Source organism: Pseudophryne corroboree, chromosome 4 (assembly GCF_028390025.1).
Source record: "Pseudophryne corroboree isolate aPseCor3 chromosome 4, aPseCor3.hap2, whole genome shotgun sequence".
Taxonomy (NCBI): Eukaryota; Metazoa; Chordata; class Amphibia; order Anura; family Myobatrachidae; genus Pseudophryne; species Pseudophryne corroboree.
This window is the reverse complement of record NC_086447.1, coordinates 809,549,714-809,568,743: the sequence shown is the minus strand read 5'-3', so window position 1 is coordinate 809,568,743 and position 19,030 is coordinate 809,549,714. Positions and strand designations below refer to the sequence as shown.

Below are 19,030 nucleotides of genomic sequence, written 5' to 3'. Positions count from 1 at the left end.
TGGGTGTGGCCTCACAACTACAAGTAATGCCCCCCCACGTAGTGCCAGATACACAAATAATGCCCCTCAGCAGTGCCAGATACACAAATAATGCCCCCCAGCAGTGCCAGATACACAAATAATGCCCCCCAGCAGTGCCAGATACACAAATAATGCCCCCCAGCAGTGCCAGATTCAATTCCCCCCCGCAGTGCCATTTAAAATCCCCCCGCAGCGCCAGATAAAATGCCCCCCCATTCCCGCAGTGTCCGATACAGTGCCCTACACAGTGCTAACCCTTGCTGGCTTCGTCTACTGTGCTGCTCCTCCTGTATGAGGGACGGAAGGGGAGGAGAGCGCAGCGCGCGCCTCTCCTGTGAAGTCTGGAGATCGGCTGCGGTGATGGTGACAGAGTCTCCTGCGGCAGCAGGCATTTAAAATATGGTGACGGTAAGTGAGACAATCAAAACTCGCGGTCCGGCAGCCAATCAGGTGCCGCCACTGCCGGTCCACGAGCTCTGATTGGCTGACGGCCGGCACCATATTAAAAATGAAGGGAGGAGGAGTGCCAGTGACTGCCCAAGCCCATGCGCTCTGTGAGCTACCGAAAATACTACGGCGAGCTACGGGTTGGAGATCACTGATCTAGAACATATTGCATCACAATATTCCTAAAATGTTTATTATTCTTGTTGCATCATTTACACTAGGTGACCAATTCTGCAGACACACAATTCATATACTACATGCCCTTGAAATCACAGATTAAAAGTAAACTTAAAAAAAAGTATAGCTTTTAATTAAAGGGAATAACCTGCACATCTTGCAGATGGACCTTTAAAGCAGTCTATACTATTTGTTACCAATCAGGAAATGGACAGAAGTACTATGTGTATTGCTGATGATCTTTTGACTGGAACAGAGAGGAAGTGTCCTCTATATTACATTTAATTAAAGTCCTCAGCGGAAAGGAAATAGTACCTACTTGGGACAGAATACTAACATGCACAAATATCTGTAAGGAGTTCCATATGCTTGAACTCTTGAGATATTCGTAGGGAAAAACAATTTCTTACATTCTTCAATGTGTGCCAGGAGATCGCATGTAGCAGCGATGAGATAGCTGCAATCTGCATTTAAGTTTCAGGGGGAGATTTGTCAAAGTTTGGAGAGAGATAAAGGTGAAAGAGATGACGTTTCAAACAATCAGCTCTTGTCATTTTTCAAACACAGCTAGAACAGATCGGTTAGTACTTTATCTCTCTCTAGCTTTGATAAATCTCCCCCCCCCCCAAGAATTTTATTTCCAAAACGGGCACAGACGTTTTACACACAAAGCACGTATTTAAAATGACAATATTTAACCTTTCCCACACTACTCAATGCAGCTGCGGTTAAACAAAGTGTGGTAAAGTATTTCCGCCTCCCAACCAAGAGATATCTCAGCTTTCATTCAATGATGAAGATCTCTGCATGGGTTAAAAGAAGATCTGCTGCAAAGTTATATTGTCTTCAGGTCTTAAGGCCAGTACTGACGGGACAGATGTGTGCTGAGCGATCTTAACACAGACCGCTCAGCACAGCGCGATGTGTGCTGAGCGAGGGGGACGGACGGGGGCGCTCATTTCACCGTGCTAGATTGAGCCTGCATGCAGGCCAATCTAGCACCGCCGATAGTGATGCGCGGGGCCGCGCATTGCTATTGCTGTGGGGGGTACACACGGAGAGATCAGTGCTTAACTTCTAAGCAATCTAGTCAGGGGAGGTGTGTGGGGGGGGGGGGGGGAGGGGGGCAAAAACAAAAAAAACTAAAACAAAAAACAGTCCTTTTGGGATTCCAAAACAATGACAATGACATTTGGGAACACACCCGGTTTTGTTTATATATAAATAAAGTAGAACTTGGAGCTATCTTTGAGTTATACTCTTTTATGTCCATGTGGAGTTTGTACGTTTTCCTTGTACACTGGTCTCCTGCCATAAACAAAAAACATACTGACCCGAATGTGTGTGATGGAGAAATTAGATTGTAAGGCCCACTGGGACAGGCCCAGGTTACTAAAAATACTGCGGAATGATTTGGTGCTATTAATATAGTGCACATCTTCCCCTTAGTGCATGGCAGCTCTGGCCAGGAGAAAAGGCCCTGCATATACTGTATGTGGTTACATTTCACTCAAGAAACAGCATTTACAAAGCTGTATTTTATTACTAAGTCATTACTCAACCCACATTCAATACCAATGTCTAAAGACCAAGTCATTAACAAACTACAAATTATTGTTTTATAATACTGTATGACAACTGCGGATCTGACCATTCTTCAAAGCTATATAAATACATATATGTGGTGTATTCTGAAAGCATTTCCCACACTGCAAGTAGAAGTGGTATTTTAAGGTCTAGCAGTGGTCACTTACAGACCGTTGAGATCACTACCCTGTATTTTCACTGGAGGCAGACCTTAAAATAGAACTCAACAGCTGATGCAACCGGCATGCCTAACACATACTTGTACTACAATTCTAAATCAGGGGAAACAGCTCGCCAAACAATGGCAGAGAGCACGCAAAATATTTTAATACTGCTGCAACCATATTCACATTGCCTGTGACGAGACATTTAGATCACTGGCCCTATGGGAATTCTTATATACAGAGTAACTATATTTCACTGGAAAGAACCCCCCCTCCCGTATGGGCTCCCTTTTCAGGCTGCTATATTTAGTACTCTGGTTCCAGATGATAGGTCGACAGTCATTAGGTTGACCCAATATGGCCGAGATGCCTCAGGTCGGCAGGTCCAAAAGATCAACATGGTCAACACAAAACATACCCAGAAAGACTAAGAAATCTCAATATGTATAGTTTGGAGTAGAGAAGGGAAAGGGGGGAAATGATAGAAACTTTCAAATATATCAAGGGTTTTAACGAAGTCCAGGAGGGAAACATTCTCCAAATGAAGAGAAGCAAAAGGACACGAGGACATGCACTGAGACTGGAGGGGGGGAGGTTCAGGGGAAATTTGCGGAAAAATTATTTCACAGAAAGGGTAGTGGACAAGTGGAATAGCCTCCCATCAGAGGTGGTAGAGGCTAAGACAGTAGAGCAATTTAAAAATGCATGGGATAGACATAAGGATATCCTTACAAAGAAATAAGGATCAAATAAGGTTAGAGATAAAAAATAATAAAAAAAAAAAAAAAAAAAAGGGGCAGACTAGATGGGCCAAGTGGTTCTCATCTGCCGACAAATTCTATGTTTCTATGTCGATATGTTTAAATGGTCGACACGGGTTTTGTTTTGATATTTTTACTTTTTCATCATTTACCATCCATGTGCACTACAATTGGCAATAGTTACCTGTGTGCAGTACCTTGCCCGAAGCGTGGTGAGCAAAGCACACTTGTGTTTAAACATAAAAAAAACAACAACCCGGTCTCGACCTTTGTGTTGACCATTTCCATGTTGGCATTGTGTTTGTGTCGACCTTTTGTGTTGCCTACCTTTTTCATGTCAGCCTTTTCACCTAGTCGACATACTGCATGTTGACCATACAGGGTCGAACTATTGGCTGTCGATCCAATGAGTCACACCCTCTATGATGTGTGCGATTATCATGTGTTGTATGCTATACTAATCTGCACCAGACGTCTGCATGTTTAGGAGAAGAAGAAATCCTCTGAGAAATGCTGGTAGTGAGGTGTTATCGTTTATTTATATTTTGAATTTATATTATTCATTCTACATATAACCGGAAGATAAAATGTAGATCAAAACAAGAGGCTCCTCTCTGCCCAATGGGATAATATGTAAATAAATAGTGACCTGTCTAATAGTGGGTACACACTGATAGATATAGCTGCAGATCAATTGATCTGCAGATATATCAATGGATGGATCGGGCAGTGTGCTGCACATACACACTGCCCGATCCATCGGGGACGGACGTAATGAACTGTACACGCCCGCCCAGTTCAATAGAACGGTCGATATATCGGCCAGTGTGTACGGGCCTTAAAAGAATAGGACAGAATCAGGACCAAAAATATTTTGAATTGTTGACATTATGTGGATAAATCAAAGCATATGGGGACTGCAGACAGATTATACCAAGGATTCTTTGGTCTAGAGCAGTTTGGATGTGGAAATGAAAGTCAGCCCCGTTAGAAACAAAACCCATGTAGCATCTTACACCGCAACTTTTATACAAAGGTTACCAAAGTGTGACAATGTCATTTATTTATTAAATGTACACATTTGCTATTCACTTTGCTCATGAAGGTGACAAGGGATTTAGAAGGCTGCAGTAATACGGAATCTGGAAACAGAGCTATGTCCAGATGTCCCAGGGAACCGGAGCACTCATTTTATACACCAGGGGAGCAAAGTTTTTTTGTTTTGTGGGCCAAAGTGCATACTGATGCTTGAAACAATGATGCAATAAGTACACAGAAGAATGTTTCCGAAATTCTGCTCTTCTACTCCCTCTCTGGCCATCACTCCTTTGTGCACTTTATAGCAGCTCTAATCTTCTGTACTGTTCTAACAGGAAGCTGTCAATCATCTTACTGTCACTGCGCCAGCATCCACCTTTACTCCACAGCGCCTGTATACACAGCCTGACCCAAGTGTCACTGTCAAGGCTACAGAACCAAGTTTTGTTCCAAAAACCCACCTTGTATTTAAGAGCTCAGCACATCCAGCCAAATAACAAGAAACCATTTACTGCTCCTGTTTTGACTAGATATTATTATTATTATTATTATAATAATAATAATAATAATAATAATAATAATAATAAACAACAACAACAACAACAACAACAACAAAAAATACGATTTTACTTACCGGTAAATCTATTTCTCGTAGTCCGTAGAGGATGCTGGGACTCCGTGAGGACCATGGGGAATAGACTGGCTCCGCAGGAGATAGGGCACTTTAAGAAAGATTTGGACTCTGGGTGTGCACTGGCTCCTCCCTCTATGCCCCTCCTCCAGACCTCAGTTAGGGAAACTGTGCCCAGAGGAGATGGACAGTACGAGGAAGGATTTTTGTAAATCTAAGGGCGAGATCCATACCAGCCACACCAATCACACCGTATAACTTGTGATAAACTTACCCAGTTAACAGTATGAACAACAACATAGCCACGGTTCCACCGAAAAACTATAACATAACCCTTATGTAAGCAATAACTATATACAAGTCTTGCAGAAGAAGTCCGCACTTGGGACGGGCGCCCAGCATCCTCTACGGACTACGAGAAATAGATTTACCGGTAAGTCAAATCTTATTTTCTCTAACGTCCTTGAGGATGCTGGGACTCCGTAATCCCAAACGGGCGGGAGAGTGCGGATGACTCAGCAGCACCGATTGAGCAAACAGGAGGTCCTCCTCAGCCAGGGTATCAAACTTATAGAACTTTGCAAAGGTGTTTGTCCCCGACCAAGTAGCTGCTCGGCACAACTGTAATGCCGAGACCCCTCGGGCAGCCGCCCAAGAAGAGCCCACTTTCCTAGTGGAGTGGGCCTTAACCGATTTCGGTAACGGCAATCCTGCCATAGAATGCACCTGCTGAATCGTGTTATAGATCCAGCGAGCAATAGTCTGCTTTGAAGCAGGAGCGCCAACCTTGTTGGCCGCATACAGAACGAACAAAACTTCAGTCTTCCTGATTCTAGCCGTTCTGGTCACATAAATCTTCAAAGCCCTGACTACATCCAGGGACTCGGAATCCTCCAAGTCCCGTGTAGCCACAGGCACGACAATAGGTTGGTTCACATGAAAAAAGGAGACCACTTTTGGCAGAAAGTGAGGGCGAGTCCTCAACTCTGCCCTATCCACGTGAAAAACCAAGTATGGGCATTTATGTGATAAAGCCGCCAATTCGGAAACACGTCTTGCCGAAGCTAACGCCAACAACATGACCATTTTCCACGTGAGGTATTTCAACTCCACAGTTTTGAGTGGTTCAAACCAAGGTGAATTGAGGAAACGTAACACCACGTTAAGATCCCAAGGCACCACCGGAGGCACAAAGGGAGGCTGAATATGCAGCACTCCCTTCACAAAGGACTGTACTTCAGGAATAGAGGCCAATTCTCTTTGAAAGAAAATGGAGAAGGCCGAAATCTGGACCTTTATGGACCCTAATTTTAGGCCCAAAGTCACTCCTGTTTGAAGGAAGTGAAGTAGACGGCCCAAATGGAACTCCTCCGTAGGAGCAGCTCTGGCCTCACACCAAGAAACATATTTCCGCCATAAACGGTGATAATGTTTTAACATCACGTCTTTCCTAGCCTTGATCAGGGTAGGAATGACTTCCTCCGGAATCCCTTTTTCCGCTAGGAGCCGGCGTTCAACCATGCCGTCAAACGCAGCCGCGGTAAGTCTTGGAACAGACAGGGCCCCTGCCGTAGAGGAAGAGGCCACGGATCCCCTGCGAGCAACTCTTGCAGCTCCGGATACCAAGTCCTCCGTGGCCAATCCGGAACAATGAGTATTGTTCTGACCCTGCTTCTTCGTATTATTCTCAACACCTTGGGTATGAGAGGAAGAGGAGGAAACACATAGACCGATCTGAACACCCAAGGTGTCACCAGAGCGTCTACCGCTACCGCCTGAGGGTCCCTTGACATGGCGCAATACCGCTTTAGCTTTTTGTTGAGACGGGATGCCATCATGTCGATTTGAGGCAGTCCCCAACGATCCGTGATCTGTGCGAAGACTTCTTGATGAAGTCCCCACTCTCCCGGATGCAGGTCGTGCCTGCTGAGGAAGTCCGCCTCCCAGTTGTCCACCCCCGGGATGAACACCGCTGATAGCGATCTTACATGGCCTTCCGCCCAGCGTAGAATCCTGGTCGCTTCTGCCATGGCCATTCTGCTCCTTGTTCCGCCTTGGCGGTTTATATGAGCCACTGCCTTGACATTGTCTGACTGAATCAGAACCGGTTTTCTCCGAAGCAATTCCTCCGCTTGACGCAGGGCGTTGTATATGGCCCTCAACTCCAGGACGCTGATGTGGAGACAAGACTCTAAGCTTGGAAATTTCTTCCCAGTGTCACTGCTCCCCAGCCTCGGAGGCTTGCGTCCGTGGTCACCAGGACCCAGTCCTGAATGCTGAACCTGCGACCTTCTAGTAGGTGAGCACTGTTCAGCCACCACAGGAGAGATACCCTGGTCCTGGGAGACAGGGTGATCCTTTGATGCATTTGTAAATGGGACCCGGACTACTTGTCCAAGAGGTCCCATTGAAAAGTCCTCGCATGGAACCTGCCGAAAGGGATGGCCTCGTAGGAAGCCACCATCTTCCCTAGGACCCGCGTGCAATGATGCACTGAAACCTTTTTTTGTTTTAATAGGTTCCTGACCATGGCTATGAGTTCCTGAACCTTTTCAATCGGAAGGAAAACCTTTTTCTGGTCTGTCTAGAATCAGCCCCAAAAAGGTCAGATGCGTTGTAGGGACTAGCTGGGACTTCGGTATATTGAGAATCCAGCCGTGTATCTGCAACGTCTTCATGGACAGAGACACGCTGTCCAGCAACCTCTCCCGAGATCTCGCCTTTATGAGGAGATCGTCCAAGTATGGGATAATTGTGACCCCCTGCCTGCGCAGGAGCACCATCATTTCCGCCATTACCTTGGTGAAAATTCTCGGGGCCGTGGAAAGCCCAAACGGCAACGTCTGAAATTGGTAGTGACAGTCCTGCACTGCAAATCTCAGGAATGCCTGATGCAGGGGGAATATCGGAACATGAAGGTAAGCATCCTTTATGTGCAGGGACACCATCCAATCCCCCCCTCCAGGCTGGCGATGACCGCCCTGAGTGATTCCATTTTGAACTTGGAGGAGGGGCATAGAGGGAGGAGCCAGTGCACACCCACAGTCCAAAGCTTTCTTAAAGTGCCCTATCTCCTGCTGAGCCCGTCTATTCCCCATGGTCCTTACGGAGTCCCAGCATCCTCAAGGACGTTAGAGAAATAATAATAAATTACTACAGGAATATGTATTCAGTTAACACACTACCAACATGCCCAAATTTAAGTTGTGTGTCCACTGAGGATGTGTCTGCTTCTCTGTTCTCCCACACGTGTATATGGCCTGTATGATGGCTAACATTTTCACCAAGTGGTGATGTGGCGATATAAAGCCTTGGTGGAAATCAGACCCATGGCCTCAGAGCTTTAAGGAAGTATAGCTCACCATTACACCACCTGTGCTGAAAATAGTAGAGTGTGTATGCTCACACAACCTGCGCTTCCATCCAATCCTGGTCGCCTGATTTTTAAACTTGCTGAAAAATCAAGAGATGCTGCTGGATGTGGGCTCATAGCATGTCCCCAGTCATTTTTATGAAGTGGCCGTGACCCTGTCATCAGCAACAGGACTCTTCATAGAAATAATTTGTCGGTTTATTATTTTGCAAATACTCGAGGATGCTACTTAGAGGACCTGCTTCCTAGATTTTGAATTAAAATGTAAGAACAAAAGGATGTGTGTGGGGGGGGGGGTGTTTTTTTCAATAATACAACATTTGGTGCGTCTCACTTCTTTATTTGAATTGGTTTTTTTTAGGTTTTTTTGCTTTTTTTTATATACAGGTGGATTACAAGTGCCAGCAGACCCTTAATGCTGGGCTTGGTGGAACTTGTGATTCTGCAATGCCACCGTGATGGGCAGGCTTGCTGGGGGGTGTAGTATGGTATTCCGGCGGCCAGCATACCGTCGCTGGAATCCCGACCGCCAGCATACCGACAGCTGGGCGAGCACAAATGAGCCCCTTGGTGGCTCGCTGCGCTCGCCACGCTGCGGGCACAGTGACGTGCTAGGCTATATATTCTCCCTCCAGGGGGGTCGTGGACCCCCAAGAGGGAGAAAAGGTGTTGGTATGCCGGGTGTCGGTATTCCGGCGCCGGGATCCCAACAGTTGGCAAACTGAAGACCACCCTTGCTGGGACTTGTAGGCTACCTGTAAAGAACATTGGGGCAGATGTATTAACCTGCAGAAGGCATAAGGAAGTGATAAACCAGTGATAAGTGCAAGGTGATAAACGCACCAGCCAATCAGCTCCTAACTGTTCATTTACATATTGGAGCCGATTGGATGGTGCATTATGACCTTGCACTTATCACTGGTTTATCACTTCCTCGTGCCTTCTCCATTATTATTTAACTATTATCATTAATCCTGAAGCCAGGGCTGGTTGTTCCTCGGGAGGAGAGATCCCATTTTTTGGGGGTGGGACCTGACTTTCCGTGGGATTTCAGCCCTTGGATGACCAAGTTTGGGGCTGGTTAGCATGATGACAATGGGAGGCCATGCTCTGGGTGTCTCCCTGCTACAGGGGTTATCTCCCCTGACTGTTTAAGCCTGGTGTTGGTTATTGGAAAATATATCCTTTTTTTTTTTTTTTTTTTAATTAAGCTTTCTCTGTAATGTCTAAAAGCCAACACAGATCATGTGTGTAAGTCTTGTATGTAACTATTATTATGTAAATGTGTGTGATTGGCAACCAGTATGCCAAAGACTAGAAGAGTGTGTACGGTGATGCAATCCTACCAGCAGATGTAGATCTGCAGATAAATTGTACATGTCTGCGTGCGGGTTGGGTATGAAACCACCTCCCCCTCCCCCCTCAACAAACACACCTTAAACCTAAGTCCTCAAGGGGTTGCCTAAACCAACCCCCCTCCCATCTTCGGTGTAGTACTTACCCGCCCTGCTGTCTCTACAATCGGGATCCAGATGGTCGTGATTCCGGCGTCAGTGTCCTGTCCCCTTTCAGAATTGCACTGTTGTCATTCCATTGGGTGTCGGGATTCCGGCACTGGTATCTCGTGCGCCAAGATCACATCCGTCGGGATTGTAACCGCATCCCATGTATACGTAGATTTGGTTTTATATCTGCGACTTACAGTAGGTCTCTGGTCTGGAGTTGGAACCCCGGAGGATTGGAAAAGTGCGTACCCAGCTTAAGAGAAAGAGAGTGCATAGCTCCAAAAAGAAAATATATCCACCGGAGCAAAAAACCCAATAATAATTATTTTTAAAAAATTGTAGAAAACAGGATGTTTGGATAGAAGCAAAGAGAAACACAAGGAAGCGAACATAACAGGAGCCGCTTCCTGCCACTGGGAAGGCTGTTTTCCACCTGTGACATGGGAATGAGCGCTGGGAACCTAAATCTGAAGTAGAGTTTGGTTAATGCTGCTAACCTAATGAGATACACTGTGTTCCACTTTGCTTGTTGTACCAGAGAATATAAAATGCAAGTTGATAAATACAACAAACAATGAATGTGTTGTATAATGTTACATGTGATTTTTCACACATCCTGTTGTGCTTCTTACTGCAGTACCTAAGGCATATAATTATACTAAATAAATATAATCCTATATTACTGTTAGCGCCTGGTTAGAAAGAGGGTGATATGACGCCACAACTGCCTTGAGAATTTCTGTATGTACTTATCTTTCAAGGAGTTATAAAGGAATAATAAGTGTTCTGTAGTACAGCGCAGTGTGGGAGTCTATGGATTCTGCTACTCTGACAGTGTAAGGGGAAAGATGTTAGACATGGCATTTAACAACTGAATTACTAGCCAAAGGCAGCTGTATTGTAATATGAAGGCCTCTTACATGAAGCAGTGCTGAAGGTTGCCTTGTAGTCCTCTGCACCTGTGATCAGGACTATAAACTGCAGACAGAAGCAGGCTGCTCCTATCCGATCAGATTTCCCAAGCAGATATTAAAGTGCAGTAACACCTAAGGGTAGTTATTTTTTAGAATTGGTGATGTTGCTCATAGCAACCAATCAGATTCTACTTAACCTTTATCTAGCTGCTTCTAGAAGAAAACAGATAGAATTTGAATGGTTGCTATGGGCAACATCACCAGTTCTAAAAAAAAACCCTCCCACCTTAGTAAATTTACCCCATAGTAAGCTACGTTTTGATTCACCTAGTAGAAACGCAGCTACATTCACAGCATTTTACAAACCAGCATTTTCCATTGTAGATTTTAGTTACTGACCGATTCATTTTTACTATAAGAATGTGTAGACTTTCCTGTGGACTTCACTTGTGAATTTACAGCATTTAATAAAAAAATTTAATAAAAAAAAGTAAAAAAAAGTACTTCCCACACAAAGGGCCAAATTCAAATGTTAGCATGTCCCTCCCGCCCCCTATCGCGCCCGCTGGCGTTATTCTAATGTTACTGCAGATGGGCGCGACAACTTCATTTCAGCTTGCTACCCCCGGAGGTAGCAAGCTGAAATGCGTGTAAAGAGACCCGTTTGGGCGCCCATTACTTTAGTCTGGTTTAGGCGCTTGACGCAGACTGTAATGAGCGTGATAACAGGGTATATTTACATTTCGCCCCTCTATCTTCCATCACTTTAGATGGGAGATAGCGGGTGCGATATGATTTTAATCTGGCCCAAAGATTATTTCCAACAGTCGAGCACGTGTACTGCGGCAAAGAGTGCATTAACACCACACAAAATAATCTGTAGAATTAATTGCCCAGATTTAAGTACTTGCCTTGTGAGAGATCAGTTTAATGAAAGAAACATCTGACGGAAAACACAGTTCTGCCCAGACTCTTCAGCCAGCTATTAGCAGTTACAATAAAAACCAGCCCACACTGACTGACATTGTATGCCAGTTTTGTACTAGCAGTAGGCAGGAGTGGTCATTAGAAGCTATTTGGCCTCTGGGACAGGTGTTCCGTTCCATTTAAGTTGTGACACAAGTCACTCCTCATTATTACCTGGCTGTTCAGTCCTACCTTTGTTTTCTTTGCTGTACCATATTACAGTTTTATTGTAACTCTGTAAAGAGCTGTGTGCAGTTAGAACTGTGTAAATAAAATAAGCTTTATGGAAAACCTAATCCTGACAGCAGATTACATTGTCTCTTCTTGGAATCCACCAACCTAACCAGCTCTTGCTGTAAAATGGAATTGGATGACACCCTTTCCTGCTTCACATGACTGTTAAATCCTGTATAATTTCCTGCACCTTCAGGAAATCCTTCTGCACAGGCTACAAATAAACTGTGTTTGGAGTTAGACCAATTACTCATTTATAGTTAATGGAGCAGTTAATGGAGTCACATATGTCATTTATGTGCAGGTGCCTTCCCTTTTCTATCACGTGAATGAAGACCGGTAGCTATGAAAATGTAAGCGTACCTACACACATAGCTGGGAGCCATTTTAACGAATTAACAAATATTGATGAAAATTTATAAAGGGCCATTTATTAAAGGGAACAAAAACCTGTCTCTTGCAAAAACACAGATAAGGCTTCTCCCTTTCTATATAGGGTTAACATAACCTCCAACACAGCTGTGCCGAAAATTGGTACAAAACTTGTAAAGGGGGCGTGGCCATGTGGCTCTCTTACAGGAATCAATAGGATTGGGAAATGCCGAAACCTGGTACAAAGCCCTTTATGGCGGGTACAGACCATAAAAAAACTGTACTGTACCGGCCAAAAAGGTAGTTAGAGGGTATGGGTTTACAATGGCGATTCCATGTTGCCAGAAAAGTTTTGCCAGGTTTTCCAGGTTCCACTGTACATTTGAGAACATGTGAAGCCTGGACAAACATGCGCAGGAACATCAGCACGGCAACATGGAAAAGACTCCTTACCGCCACCAACTGGTACAAACGGGGAACTATCACCTGGCGGCACTGGTGATATTTAAAAGATGAAATGTGGAACTAATTTTGGCAGCAATAGAAATTCTAGGTCATAGCCGTGCAATGATAAACAGACCCGATAATGACATAACAAAGGCACCAAGGGAGGAATTCAACTGCAGACATTGGTGCAATGTGCTGTTCTGGAGCGGCACATTGTGCCTGCCGGCATCACTAGTTTTCCCCTACCGCCCCAAAGAGGAAGGTGCAAGGAAAATCTTGTAATAAACAAGGGGATATATACCTACATACCAACCTATTAAGTAAGCCCATATGATAAAGATGGATGGTACATATGGATACAAAGGGTGTAAATGGTACAACATAAAGAACTTACAATACAAACATTTAACAGGTAACAACGCACACTACACAACCTTACTTTTTCAAGCTGCAACCTAAAACAAAAAACGTATAGCAGCTCCTCGAAGCTACGCCTATATCGCAAGAGCTCAGCATTAACTAGGGAAGTTTGGCAACAAGTGGGTTAAGCAGTACATACATTAAACCTAGGGTGACATTTTTCCTTGAAAATCCAACGCGTGACAAAAAACAAAAAGCCCAAAAAGCCCAGAACTGCCTTAATGCAAGTTTACTTTCCGCAGTGTTTGCATAAGGGCACACTGCTCTATTCATTCAGCTTTGTGCTTCAAAGACTCCACAGAACAGTCACTCGCTTCATCAGCTTGAGCAAAGAAAGACAATAGGGCTGGATTTTCACAAACCCAGGAATAAAGCTGGGAGATGTGAAGGACTTTCTGTCATGGATTTGGGAGAGGACTTTCCATAGACATTTCATTCTTTGAGGATTGTCTTGTACAAGCAAAATGTCTTGATGCTTAAGTATTACGTTGTGAAGTATGTTATGCAATAGTACTGTCCACGCAGTGGTCACATTTATTATTTATTAACAGTTTCTTATATAGCGCAGCATATTCCGTTGCGCTTTACAATTAGAACAACAGTAATAGAACAAAACTGTGTAAGAGCAGACAGACAGAGGTAGGAAGGCCCTGCCCGCTAGCTTACAATGTACAGGCACATTTCACTAACTTCTCATTGCCTTGGGGTTTGTTTCCTATCCTTGGAGGAGATAAAGAACTAAACAAAATATAGCAGATTAAATTGTATGGTTAACATTTAGTTATGTGTAACTTACAAACTCAAATTCTTCTGCAGCATGGTTGGCGTAGTGGCTAGCATTACTGCCTTACTGTCCAGAGGTCACGAGTTAAATCCTGACCAAGATGCTATCTGTGTGTGGAGCGTGTAAATATTCTCTGTAAATGCTGCGGAATATGTGTGCGCTGTATAAATAACTGCTAATAAATAATATGGACATTCAGAAGCTGTCACCATTCTGGTGTCAACATCCTGACTGGAACCAGACAAATACCACGTATAGCCCTGCGGAATATATGTACACTATATAAATAAAATTACAATTCCTAGAAAAGTTTTGCTGCATAATGCGCCCAGAGGAAGAAATTAGAGACTTTTGCTACAGGCAATTATAGACAAAGTCAACTTCAAGTACTGTAACTATCTTTTAGTTCTCCCCTTTAACCAAAAAAAAAATAAAAAAATATAAAAAAAAGTGATATTTATTGGTATTTATTATAGCGTTATTCAACAAAAGCGAAGCTCTTACTGCATTCTAAATCATCATTTTGTCTAGTCCTGGATTACAGTTAGTATGACAAGCAAGATTATCCATATTTGGGGCATTTTTTAATTATTTTTTTTTACTATTTTCTTTCGGTGACCATTACATTTAGAATAAGTAATACATTAAACTGTACCAAGAAAAAGGCTATTCTTATTGGGGTCAGTGCAAATAGCCCAATAAAGTTATTTACACGCTGCTTTATAAGCAGGCCTCCAAGCAGGGAGTGGCAGAGTCCGGTGTTAATGTGGAGTGGAGACAGCAAAGCCATTTAATTCATAGAAGGACTTGCTCCTTCCCCTCCCTTATCTTGTTCCATAAATCAATCTGGCAGGTAGCTGGGAAGCAGCTGCTAATGATAGCTTAACTCTGGAGCAGAGGAAGTCACCTTTTAACCCAGCCTGCTGTTGTTTGTCTTTTAAAACCGGGACAAAAGAACAGATGGGAACAGAATACCAACTGTTGAAAGCATCTGGTCAGCAAAGGCCACAAACCTGAAACGACCCTCCAACACACCTCTTATCACCACTACACCGACGACGACGACGACGCCCCCCCCCCCCCCCCCCCGGCCGTTTCTACAGCATTTACAATTTTCTGCAGACTGTACAGAAGTTCTGGCTGATGCAATGCACATGTTCCACCAATGAATTGTAGGTTAGCAATGCAGTTTGTCGATCACCATCACTAGACTTTTCAAATGCACTTTATATTCCCGCTGAGAAAGAGGGTGCTACATTTTCACAAAAAGGAAGCAGATGAATCACTGTGTCAACCGCATGGATAGTACTGTATGCTCCTCCCTTGCTCTGCCTTGACCTTGGTTGATCTGACCACTAAGATCATGTTCACGTTAGTTTTTACATGACTCATCTACTACGGCAGAGTGGAAGTGATGCTTCCTTACATAGCTTCCAAATGTGTCAAAAGGACTGTACTCTGAGCTTAAGCTCTGCCACTGAGCTGACAGCTAGATGTGCCAGGCCAGCCAGCCACCCTGCACTGGAATACACTCTGACGCTTGCTTGCAACAAGCCAGCAATTGCTACTTTACTCATGAACCAATTCCACTTTCACTGTTCTGCTCATGAGCTTAATGTTTTTTTATACACAGAGTAACACAGAGGATCAAGGTAGTGGGGGCAGTCACTTGTGGCACCTGGCTATCCAGCTGCCAATAACAAGATTTCAACACACAGTAAGTGTTCGCTTTGCTCTCTGGACCAACAGGGAGTTTCGATGAATGACCATTCTTCGCTAACATTCTGATAAGGTTCATGACTATTAGGCAATGGGGTCGATTCAATTCACCGTCAGTTGAATAGCGCCGGGAATTAGCTCCCGGCGCTATTCAATACAGCGCCAAGTGACAATTGTCGGGAATTCTTCTCTCACCCCCGGGGGATAAGAGAAGAAATACGACAAAAGTGCTGCCGCGCGAGGCTGACTATCGGGAATCAGCATCGCGGCGGGGAGTTAAGTCGGAGAATGCCCGTTCTCCCGACAAATCAACCTGTTAAGTCCGCGAGAACGGGCATTCGCCGACTTAACCTGCGCTGAATTGAATAGCGCCGGGAGCTAATTCCCGGCGCTATTCAACTGTCGTTGAATTGAATCGACCTCAATGTGTCTGTCAATAAGCATCGGAACGTAGCTGCATCATACGCAGAATAGGCAGTTGAAAGCAATGGGGAAGAGAGATGTCTGGCTTGTGTTAAGGGGAAGAAAGTTGGTCTGGAAACTACATCATGGAAGAGAGGGACGGTTGGGTTAGATGGTGAGGACCACTGGAGGAAATCTTGCTATAAAGCAGAATTCATTAAATTCATCCTTTCACCTGGGACCACTGCCCTATCACTTGCCAAGCAAGCCTCTAACATGCATCTGGTCTGCATTCAACTCCCTTCTCTGCCCACCTACACCTCCAACCCCTTCCTTCCTCTTAACCCATTATTTTGCTACCTACTTTAAGTACGAAACAGACATAATTCGACACGCGACTTCTCATGCAAAATACCTGAGATTCCCTACAAGATGTCTCTCCAATCTTTAAATGTTCTGCGAAAAACCATCTCTTTATTATAGCTCACCTTAACCCCACACCAATACTCTCAATCTCCATGATGAGCCACACTCACGTCTGTCATTTCAGCTGTTGGCTCTTCCAACTGGAATGTAAGCTCACACGAGCAAGGTCTTCCCTAAACCTTGCACGTCCATGTTTTAGGCATGTCCTGCTTTCCTCACTATCCAGCATTACAGAGCCCTGTTGCTCATTACCAATAAGCCCTAATATTGAACAGTTGTACAGTGCACTGGTGTGGGACAGAGGGCTAGGAAATGCATTGGGGGAATGTTTGTGTCACAAATTGGTTTTACACAGAGTATTTAGGAACAGTGCAGGATTTATGGCCAAAAAAATCATAAATGTTTAAATATAATTATGCTTTATCATTAATAAGTGTGTTTAAGTTCCTAGTTAGTAGGTTTTAGCACTGTAAACGTAGAAAATAAATAAGCCTTTGTTAAAAAATAAATTAAAAAAATATTTTTTTTTTTTTTGGGGGGGGGATTAGAAGCACTGAATGAAGAACCCCAACTCTAGAACACGATGCGATAGGCACCTACAATAAGCAATCTCAATTGTGAAGCTGAGAAGGTAACAATGTTGATAAATGACCTCCACGATAGCACATCTGTAGGTGGGAAACTGTTTTACTCTTGAATCAATTATTTAGTATATACAATGAAATTTAGCGTATTCTATTAAAGGCATACTTCAACTTCAAAGCAGAATACTAAAACTAGAAAACGTGTGAGCAGATACAGCAATGCTGCCCACACAGTTGATGAATTTTAATGACTGTAGGCCTAATTCATAAATGTATTCTTGTTGAATAACTTGCACACAGAACAGATGAATTAAATACATGACATTTTATCAAAGAAGGTTGCTAATTTATGCTCAATCTGCTCTCATAAACAACTGCTTTCAAGTGTTTGCTGATAAAAATGGTCAAACTTGGCCATTTATGGGAACAAAAGTTTGAGCTAGATCACATGGTCATCGATACAGATAGCACTAATGATTTCTTTACTAGATAATTGTTTCTTTACTAATTACATTGCAAGTAAAGGTGGGTGCACACCTATATAATTGTCCTCCCGTTCTCCTGATATCAAGGCAACGGGACGGTGGGCCGCCAATTGTATATGCCGTTGTAGGAGCATTGTAATGCTCCTACAGCTATTGGGGCCGGGAGGTTTGCATTTTATGTACTGCACAGCCGACCTCCTGATCCCCATAGAGGAGCTGCTCCCCTCACCCACGTCACAGGAGATCATAGATACGCGCACAGCCTGGCTGATCGGGAGCATTTACCCAGCTTAAGACACTGCAGCGGCTTTAAAGCTGGGTGTACACACTTTTACAATGACACAGTGTGCCACCAGCTTGACCTACTGTCAGCCCCATACACACTGTGCTAAAATAGCTCAGTATGTATAGGCTTCTATGGGATCAGGTGGTTGCACTGACAAATATTAAACAGTATATGAGATGCAAGCTCCCGAACCCGGCCGCTGGAGGAGCGTTAAAGGCAGTTTATCAGCTACGACACAGCGTGCACACCTATACAATGGTCAGCCCGATCACATGATATCGGGAGAACGGGCCGACGACTGTATAGGTGTGTATCCAGAATAGAACCTCACACGCTTCACCTGAAATTATAGACAGTCCACACACCATGCTTACAAAACACATTAGTAGAGCAAATGTAAGATTTTCAAGTTCAGCTGAATTCTCTTGGATATGCTTAATGCAAAACTTCCCAGTCACTGAAAATACAAACAATATAAGACCAGCAGCCAAACGTAATAGGGTTCACATTTACAAAATGTGTAAGTGCTTATACTGGCCCCACATGCACCTATATCTGCACACATAACCAATACAGCTGTGTTAGAGACATGCAAAATGAATGAACTTCCCAAAAAACAAGATTCTGGTCTGCAGGTAATTACTTTGGCCATTAGAGTATGACAAAATCATAAAACCTCAATGCAGAATGAAAGACTCTTCTACTATTGCACTGGACTGCATTATTTATATTAAAACAATTTAATTCATTATTTTTAAAATAAAACATTGCCAGGTTCTCCGTTAAGACAATACATCATTGCTATTTAAGATATTTATTTTTTATTCATTAAAAAGAACCTCAGGTTTATGCAGCTCCCTGCTGTTGTTATTACTTACTGCAAAAACGTCATCGTCCCCTAGTTCAGCCTCGTTATGAATTGTAGAAGAAGATGTAGTGGATCCTTTAATAAAAAATGAAGAAATTAATTCACATTTTATATGTTAAAAGATAAAAATGAAGTTCAATACAAGCTAAATGACTCGATATTTCTACATTGCTTTCACAAAAGCTTATTCAAACATAAGAAACAGCATAAAAAGTACTCTACTATGAGGCACACTATTAAATACAATCAGTTAAAGTGCAACACTTTGACAGATGATGCAGTCAGTTTACCGGCTGTCGGAACATGGCGTTCAGGAGACCACTCCGGAATCCCAACACCAGCTGATAAACCAACAGCCGGAATCCCGACAATGGACCCATATTCCCACTCTGTTGGTGGATCCACGTCATGAACAGAGT

The 19,030-nt window shown here is 43.6% G+C and overlaps 1 protein-coding gene across 1 annotated transcript in view; it reads right to left on the bottom strand.

Moving 5' to 3' along the window:
* SPRED2 (sprouty related EVH1 domain containing 2) overlaps positions 1-19,030 on the bottom strand; it is a 172,429-nt gene that overhangs the window by 16,531 nt on the left and 136,868 nt on the right. The window contains exon 4 of the mRNA XM_063918414.1: positions 18,622-18,686. Coding sequence (XP_063774484.1) covers positions 18,622-18,686 — 65 coding nt within the window. The remainder of the gene's footprint in view (positions 1-18,621; positions 18,687-19,030) is intronic.